This window comes from Oratosquilla oratoria, chromosome 8 (assembly GCF_046742065.1).
Source record: "Oratosquilla oratoria isolate Oo_2021 chromosome 8, ASM4674206v1, whole genome shotgun sequence".
Lineage (NCBI taxonomy): Eukaryota > Metazoa > Arthropoda > Malacostraca > Stomatopoda > Squillidae > Oratosquilla > Oratosquilla oratoria.
Window position 1 is genome coordinate 7,561,820 of NC_134784.1, and position 9,536 is coordinate 7,571,355.

The 9,536-nt window shown below is 39.8% G+C and overlaps 1 protein-coding gene across 2 annotated transcripts in view; it reads right to left on the minus strand.

The window, feature by feature from the left end:
* Positions 1-9,536, minus strand: part of LOC143027568 (TBCC domain-containing protein 1-like) — a 54,332-nt gene that overhangs the window by 40,729 nt on the left and 4,067 nt on the right. Inside the window, exons 2-3 of one of the 2 annotated variants that reach the window (XM_076188879.1) lie at positions 1,958-2,056; positions 284-379 (exon numbers count right to left, since the gene is read on the minus strand). In XM_076188879.1, the coding sequence (XP_076044994.1) occupies positions 284-379; positions 1,958-2,047 (186 nt within the window). In that variant the 5' untranslated portion in view covers positions 2,048-2,056. Of the gene's footprint in view, positions 1-283; positions 380-1,957; positions 2,057-9,536 lie in introns of those variants that run through there. The other variant, XM_076188881.1, reaches the window with a different exon arrangement.

The following is a 9,536-nucleotide window of genomic DNA, read 5'->3' on the forward strand; positions in this document are numbered from 1 at the left end:
TTAGAAAATGGTACTCCATAGAGAACAAAATCTTGAGTAACACATACTCAGACACAGATACTAAGGCAAGGGATAAACATGGGGCCTTGCACAGACATGTAGCTCTAACCTGCCATTTGCCTAGTTCTCAACACTGGTCCTAGTCAGTGCATATCATCTATGAGGGATTACTTTTTCAGGATTTTATTGCCCACAATTAGGGGTGTGCATTACACATGGGTACCTATTATACATAAATTAATATTATAACTATTCACACTACAACCATGTTTAGAATACAAACCTTTTTGACAGCTATGTCCTTCCATGTGTCGTAGGTCATACTCGGATATCCACAACCCCCACGATTCTTGGCATGCCACAGCAAACGTGACAACATCTGTGAATGAATTAGAATGCTCATTAAGTCTGTTGCCCCTGATCTCTTTTTGCAATAGACACATGGCTCCAAGGTGATGATGATGATGGTTTAACGTCACACACTCACCCCTATCGGGAGGCTAGGATGGTACCCCTCATAGAAGGCTTTGTAGCATGGAATTTAATGAACCATGCCCTTGGTTCAACTTCACCAGTAGCAGGATTCGAACCGCCCTCACCTTGACCTCTGCCGCAAGTAACGACACCCTAACCCACTCAGCCAGTGAGCTTCCCAGCTCCAAGGTAACTAGGTAAATTAGGGCCACACCTTGTGGACATAGGGGTGTGATGATGCCTTTCATCTAAGTGGCCCCTAGGTCCTCATTGAGGATTGTTTTCTTTAATGGTTTTCTGTCCTCTCACTAAAGGCATTGTTGCCTCTAACAGGCACACTGCAAGAACACCCTAGATGGCTCACTACAGTGCAAATATGCAAACAGAAAAAAAAAAGATAAATAAAATAAAGTAAAAAGTGAATAAATCAAATATTGTGCATAGGACCAAAATAGGCTTCCAGAGTATGTGCACATATTCTACTGAGTGTTTTATGATCAATGTGCCTGTAGTGAAAAAGTGAATATACAAAGAGGATGAAGAGATTAAGTGAAAAATGAGAAGTGAAAGGGAAATGGGAAAAGTTGACAGAATTCTGAATATTCAAGCCTGAGAAATGTGCAGGTGTGGACTATTACTTTGACTGAAAGATTAATTTCATTGTCCTTGTAAATAATAATAAATATTTTCTTGAGTTTCAATAGCTGGAGACCAACACCCCCACAACTATTGACAACAGGCCCTCTCATAGATCTGTCCAAGAAGAAATGTTACTGGTTTCTGTATTGTATTAATGTAAGAATGCTTCTACATCACCAGCTGTTGGTAGTACAAGGGGGAGTAGTCAGCTGTCAGCTCTCCTTATATGAAAAGTTTAAGGAAATCCAATCAAAGCTGACATAGACGTCTTGGGTTGAGTCCAGAGATTGAATATCAATCCCTCTTGATTGCATCTCCAGATGGACATGAGGGTGCTGACTGGTTTTGATAATTGACAGTAAGGAGGTGATTCTCCTTAAGGTTTACCTTACAGAACCCCTACTTGCAGATACCTGTCATTAATTGCTACATTGTGTACAAATGAGATAAAAGTAGTAGTTTTCTGCTTAGATGCATTAATCTGTAGAGTAATCTAGGTAAACAAACAAACCAGATGGGCAAGATATACAAACTTGAAGCCAAGTTTGACCCCTTGAGACAAAGATATGACCCCAAGAGCACAGCACATACCTTTTATATTGAAACATAATGCATACAATTTGGTACAAACATGAAGTGAAAAGGCTACATTGTTTATTAACTCTTTTAAAACAGTAGCACATTTTATCATCTTCTGACTAATAACACATTATCATTCACATGAAGAGTAAACTTCTAGAAACATGACTGAATGTAAATATCTATTATCAATCAACAACATGGAAGTTTCATTCACACTACATTACATATAAGAAATATATATAAAATAAAATAAAATACTCACATCAAGTGAGATTTTGTCTGGTGGAAGCACTGGTAAAAGGCCGATCTCCATGACCTCTGGCCGTATCCACAGCCGCACTTCCCCAATCATCCTAGGTGCCTGCAGAAAAATAACAGCCAATTAGATGAATATCAACTACTGTAAACATTTCAAGAATGTAGAAAATAAATAATAAAATACTGCCAAAAAAACATTCTGCAGACCAAAAATAGCATCGAACAAAATGCATGCACCACCATTCTTTCATATCAACAACTATAAGAATATATTCTCTTGTTGATATTGTAAAGAAATAAAAAATCTAAATGGGCCCCATTGTAAAACCATATTACAACAGCAATCAATTGGGATGGAATAGAAATACCACGGATCCTCCTCTCTGTATCATTCTCCTGTGAAGAACCAAGTGATAAGTGTCTTTGATAGGAAGACTCCCACCAGAGCACAAGTAACTGGGTCACTGAATGTGCATGGATATGGTACAGATGAGAGCAAAAAGGAAGAAATTGGTAGTACATTTGTGTTAAGAAAGGTGCCAAGAGGAAAACAGATGTGATGTGGGGTACTAGTGTGACAAAGAACTTTGAAAAGAATAAAAAAGGTGTTTTGGAAGAAAGTGAAAACTGAGTGGGAGGTGAGTCAGGTGGAGAGGAGACGCTAATGGGTGGTGACAGACAGGTGTAAATGGAAGTAAAGGGAGTGAGCTGAAGATGGGTAGAGTATTTCAGATAGGTGTTGGATGTAGAGAAGGTGGAGCAGGCTTTAACTGTGACAGATGCCAAGAGAATAATTGTGATGGTAAAAGAGAATGATAAAGCTATAGTAAAAGAGGAGATACAAAGTGCATTGAAAGAGGCATAAGCTGGTTAGGCCCTTGGGTTTGATGGTTATCATGGCAGATCTCTGATGAAGGAAAAAGTAATTACAGTGAGGTGGGGAGTTTAATGTGTGTCTATGGGAATGGCATGTAACAGTGGAGGATTAAATGCATCCACTATACAAGGGTAAAAAGGGTAAATGTGAATATTGTCACTTTTATCTGTGCTTAAGGAGGCATATATGACAGTACAAAATAAGATAAGGAAGGGGACCAAGGGATTAACTGAGAAGGAGCAGTGTGGGTTTACGAGAAGGTGCATAGATCAATTACTTGCATTTACTGCCTACTTCCATATTGAACAATCATGGCAACATTGCACAACCCTGGTACAGCCCCACCCTCACCTCAAACCATTCATTCTCTCTATGCACTTCCCTTACACAAGCTCTCCTACTCATGTAAAAACTCTTGACCATCCCTAACAGATTTCCTCTTACCCTATATCTGCAGAATGCTTCACAATACCTTTCTGTCAACACTATTATATGCCTTCTGTAAATCCATGAAAGCTCAGAACACCTCTTTACCTTTCGCCAAAAATTTCTTGTATATGTCTTATTACCCCACTGGGGTGCATAGTACCTAGCTCCAGTGGAGTATACATCATTACCTAAATAATCTTCCATATGTTAACGAGGTTTTCAAATGCACCAGTGCGAAGAAACTATTCTGGTGCATTACTAGAAATATAAATTTCATTCAATTGAAAGTGCAAATCTGATTGGCTCAAACAAAATGACAATAAACATCAAGTTCATCCAAAATTAAATGTCTCCACATGAAAAAATCACATGACTTGCAATCAGGAGGAATTGTGGGTAGATCATGATCTTATATACATGTGCACAGTTCACTTTATATGCAGAATCCACCACAAAGACACATATTATTCATCTGCTTTGACATGACTTATAATAATTTGGTTCTATTCCACTAACATGCACATGCATTTTTCACTTTCTTTCCTTTTTTGCATTTGATAATTTTTCTATGAAATGGTTTGGTTAGGTTAGGAGCTACTGGACAACACAAGTTTCTTGTTAAATACCTACATGTTTCTGTAATTTAACAAATAAATTTTTGGTAACCAATAAAAATTCAGTTTTCTAAAAAAATAATAAATTGCAACAATTACATAAGATGAACATTCTTGTATTGATGCATATAATGGATAAAATAATTATCAGTTCCAAGATATGGTATTTTAGTTGTGCACACCTATGCAATATAGCATTAGAAAATTAAATATAAATTTTACAAATTATAATACATGAACATGGTATGCAATTTTTTTGGTACAAATAAATAACAAAAAACCTTGCTACAAGCAAATCTACTAATGAATGAAGCTGCTAGCATATGGTCCAGACACCATGCTGTCATCTGTCTAGTCCAGTCACTGTCAATTAGAATGTGGATTGGGTGTTCTCCAACTCCAGGTGAAATTAATAAGCGCTGTTACAAAGACAATGAGTGCATAGAGGGTTTAGGGAGAAGTGTAAATGTAATAGTACTGGGAGACCTTAATGCTAGGGTAGGAAAGGAGCCAATTGATGGAGTGGTTGGGAAATGTGGAGTTCCAGGAAAGAATCGTAGTGGAGAGTTGATGGTGGAAATGTGTCTAGAAAGAGTTGATGATAGCAAATACAGTGTTTCGGAAGAAAGTCAAGCATAAGTACACATGGGAGAGGGTGGTGGAGGGAAAGGTGGTAGATAGAGCTTTAATGGACTATGTAGTGGTAAATAGGATTATGATAGGAAGAGTTAGGGATGTACATGTGCTAAGGAGAGAGGGTGGGGGAATATCAGATCATTTTCTGGTGGAAGGTAAGTTGAGAGTGGAGGACAGATGGAGGAAGAGGAAAGGGACAAAAGGTAGGGAGGTGCTTAGAGTGAAATCTCTAAACGAAGAGGAAAAGGAGAAGGAGTACAAGAGGAAGCTGAAGGAGGAGTGGGAGGGAATGAAGGATAGAGTGGAGGTAGGTGTGGAGGAGGAATGGGGATGGTTCAAGGAGGGAGTCACAAAGTGTGCAAGGATGGTGTGTGGAACAAGAAGGTCAGGAGGAAATAGAAGGAAGGGTGGTGAATGGTGGGATGAGGAAATGAAGAGGGTTGTAGAAGAGAAGAAGCGAGCTTTCACAGATTGGTTACAAAGTAGGACGAGGGAGTCATATGAGACGTACAGGGAAAAGAAAAGAGAAGTAAAGAGAAAGGTAAAGGAGGCAAAGAGGAGAGCAGATGTAAAATGGGGTAAGAGTATGACAGAAAATTTTGAAAGTAATAAAAAGATGTTTTGGAAAGAAATTAAGAGAGGAAGAGGAGGCGAATCAAGTAGAGAAGAAAAGGTAAAAGGTGCAGATGGAGAGATGATAATGGAGGAGAGGGCAGTAAGGGGAAGATGGGCAGAATATTTTAGGGAGTTGCTTAATGTGAAGGAGGATAGGGAGGGAAAGATAGCTGCAGTGGGAAATGCTAAGAAAATGAGAGTGATGAGTGAGGAAAATGGAGGAGAAATAAGGAAGGATGAAGTGAAGGCAGCAGTTAAGATGATGAAAGCAGGTAAGGCACCTGGTCTGGATGGATGCCATGCAGAATGTCTTAAAAAAGGAGGTATAGTGATGGTGGACTGGTTGGTGAGGTTATTTAATGTTTGCTGGAGAGAAGGTAGAGTGCCAGAGGACTGGAGGAGTGCGTGTATAGTTCCACTTTACAAGGGAAAGGGGGACAAATGTGAATGTAGTAGTTTCAGAGGGATTAGTTTGTTAAGTGTAGTTGGGAAGGCTTATGGGAGGATCTTGATTGAGAGGATTAGGAGAGGAACAGAGGGAGTAATTGGTGAGGAACAGTGTGGGTTTAGGACAGGTAGAAGTTGTGTAGATCAGATTTTTGTGGTAAGACAGATATGTGAGAAAGCTATAGGTAAGGGGAAGGATGTTTTCTGGGCCTTTATGGATCTGGAAAAGGCTTACGACAGGGTAGACAGAAAGGCACTGTGGGAGGTTATGCGGATATACGGGATAGGAGGAAAGCTTCTGGGAGCTGTCAAGAGTTTTTATGAGAGTAGTAGAGCTTGTGTCAGGATTAGAAATGGAGAGAGTGAGTGGTTTGAGGTAAAGGTGGGACTTCGTCAGGAATGTGTTATGTCACCCTGGCTGTTCAACTTATACATGGATGGGGTGGTGCGAGAGGTGAATGCAAGGTTAGTGGGTCAGGGATTGGAGATGGTTAAGGAAAATGGAGAAAAGTGGGAGGTGAGCCAGCTGTTGTTTGCGGACGACACTGCGCTTGTGGCAGGATCGGAGGAGGGATTGAGGAAGCTGGTGACAGAGTTTGGGAGAGTGTGTGATAGAAGAAAGCTGAAGATAAATGTGGGTAAAAGTAAGGTGATGAGATGTATAATGGGTGAAAGTGGCAGTAATCTGGAAGTGAGCATTAAGGGAGAGCAACTGGAGGAAGTGGATAGTTTTAGATATTTGGGCGCAAATGTGGCAGGAAAGGGTGGAGTGAAGGTGGAGGTAGAATGTAGATTGAGAGAAGCGAGTAAATGCCTTGGTGGTTTAAAAAGTGTAATGAGGAATAGGAATCTGGGAATGGATGCTAAAAGGAGACTGTATGAAGGAGTGATTGTGCCAACAGCACTGTATGGAGCAGAAACATGGAACATGAGAGAGGAAGAGAGAAGGAACTTGAATGTGTTTGAGATGAAGTGTCTGAGAAGGAACTTGAATGTGTTTGAGATGAAGTGTCTGAGAAGTATGATGGGGGTTACTAGGCTAGATAGAGTGAGAAATGAGGAAGTGAGGAGGAGAACAGGGGTGGAAAGGGAGCTGGGAGATAGGGTGGATGAAAGAGTATTAGGATGGTTTGGACACATGGAAAGAATGAGTGAAGAAAGACTAGTAAAGGAGGTATGGAAGGCAGATGTGGAGGGAGTGAACATGAGGGGACGTCCTAGGATGAGATGGATGGATGGGGTGAAGGGGGCTTTGGGAAAGAGGGGAATGTCGGTTGAGGAAGGACGGGAGAGGACAGAAGACAGGGGTGAATGGAGAATGGTTGTATATGGAAAATGTTGTGATGCATGAGGTGGATTGGACAGGGGAATGGGGGTGAGGTAGTGTGTGTGAGCAAAAATTTTTGACGCAGCCCGAAGGGATTTCTCCCCGTCCTCTCCTTTATATGGGGGGACGGAGAGGGGGGGGTCGCCGATTTAATGAAGCGGCCTTGCTGTGGATGTGCTGTGTCCTGCGACACTGCTTCTGACCCAGGGCAGTGGACAGGGTGCAGGGATGACCCGTCATCTAGGAGGTGCTAAGATGGGAGGGAGGGTGGAAGGGTGTGGAGTGTTTTCGGGGATGAAATGGGTGGGAATGTTTTTGTGCCTTGTCCTTTTTGGCTACCCCCCTGGTAAGGGGGAAAAAGCCTTGGTATATGTATGTACAAAGACAATCGGGCTTCCTTGGACTTTATGAGAGAACATGGGGTTCTGCCATTGTCTGTTAATTACCCGAGGTACAATAATATTCTGGCCATCAACATCCGTGATGATGACGATGACCCAGCTGATCTTTAAAATTATAGATACCAAATTACCAAATATGGGTTAGTTGACGTAGGTCGGTTAGGTTAGGTTAGAATAGACAAATTTATCCTTTCGTTTCTTCGACCTCGGCATATATGAAAACAAACATGGCATACCATTCAACCACCGTGACTTCATTTGTTAGTAAATCTGCTTCAGCAAATTTTTTGTTATTGATTCCCGCCAAGAAAATCACATATTACGAAGTATTATAATTTACAAAATTAATAATTAATTTTCTATTGCTATATCATGTAGGTGTGCACAACTAAAAATTTGCCCAAGATATCCAAACCTTGACCCTTAGCCTTGTTTCATCCAAACAAGTTGATAAAGCAAGTAAAATTTGTAAGATTTTTGAGATAATGATACGGGAGGAGATAATGACACACATGAAAACCAACAGCTTATTTAGTGAAAAACAATATGATTTCATCTTGGGACAGTCTATGGTGTTACAGCTCATAAAGGCTCTTGACAAATGGACTGAAATTATTGATGATGGATGCGCAGTGGATGTAATATACTGTGATTTCATGAAGGCTTTCAATAGAGTTGCATATAGAAGACTATTGAGTAAAATTAGTAATTATGAAATTGGATAGGAGTACTTAGAATGGATTGCAGCATTCCTAATGCAAAGAAGACAAAGAGTGGTGGTAAAGGGGGAAATGTTAAGATGGAACCCAGTGACAAGTGGAGTGCTGCAGGGGTCTGTTCTTGGACCATCGTTGTTTGTCATATTTACTAATGACCTCCCTGATAGTATAGTAAATGGTAGTGAAATATATCTGTATGCATAAGAGATCAAGAAGATTGTCAGAAATTACAGCAGGATGTGCAGGAGGTATACTCATGGTGTGAAAAATGGCTGTTGAGTTTTCATTCGGATAAGTGTAGTTATGAGAAGAAGAACAACTATTGAAGATTAAGGCTACCAAATGGAGAAGCAGCTAAAAAAGATTACTTTTGAAAAGGATGTGAGAGTAATAATCAATGATAAATTAAGTTGTGTGGATCACCTGGCAGAGAAAGTAAACAAAGCCAACAAAATAGTGGGAATAATTAGAAGGACCTTTGTTACACTGGATGCAGTAATATTTAAAGCGCTGTTTGTAGCACTGGTAAGGCCACATTTTGAATATGCTAACCAGGTATGAAGTCCATACCTGGTTAAAGACATTGAGATGGTGGAGAAGGTGCAGTGTAGGCTACAAGGATGGTGCCAGAACTCAAAGGTCCTAATTATGAGAAGAGACTAAGGAAACTGAACCTACCAACATTGGTATATAGAAGAGCACGGGGAGACTTAATAGAGACATACAATATACTCACTGGAAAATATGATGGCGAATGTTGTCAAGGCATATTGAAACTTTGAGAAGAAAGCATCAGTACTCAGAAGGGGGAATTCACTGAAACTTTTTAAGACAAGGTCACAGTTGCATATAAGGAAGTATGCTTTCCAGTGTAGGGTGGTAATTAACTGGAATCAGTTGTCCGAGTGGGTGATCACAGCAACATCAGTCAACCAGTTTGAGGTCAGACTTGGTAAATTCTGGTTTAATCAAGAATTGAAATATAATTATAAAGCAAGGATAGTCCACCACATGCTGCCACAAGTTGAAAATGTTGATTTGGATTCACGGGCATGAGGCTCTTCCAGGAAGTCATTCATGTAATCCATAAAAACAAAGGTATATATTTATGGTCCAACTGTAAACATTTCAACTATAATTACAAAAAAAAAATTCTGATGTATTATGTGTTGATGAATTACATTTAACATGTGGATTCTGTCAACACTCACTTAAAATCAGGAAATCATGATAACACTTTCATCTTACTTTGCCATGCATGTTTTTTTGGTATGCTATGCTATATTGCACACCTAATCATCTAATGACCTATGCAATATAGCAATAGAAAATTACTAACTCTGTAAATTATAATACATCAATGTAATGAGATTTTCTTGGCAAAAATCAATGATAAAAAATTTAAAACAGATTTACTAACGAAGTTGTGGCGGTTGAATGATACACCATATCTGTTTTGATAGATGCTGTGGTTGAAGAAATGAAAGGATGATAAATTCATCTATTCTAACCTAACCT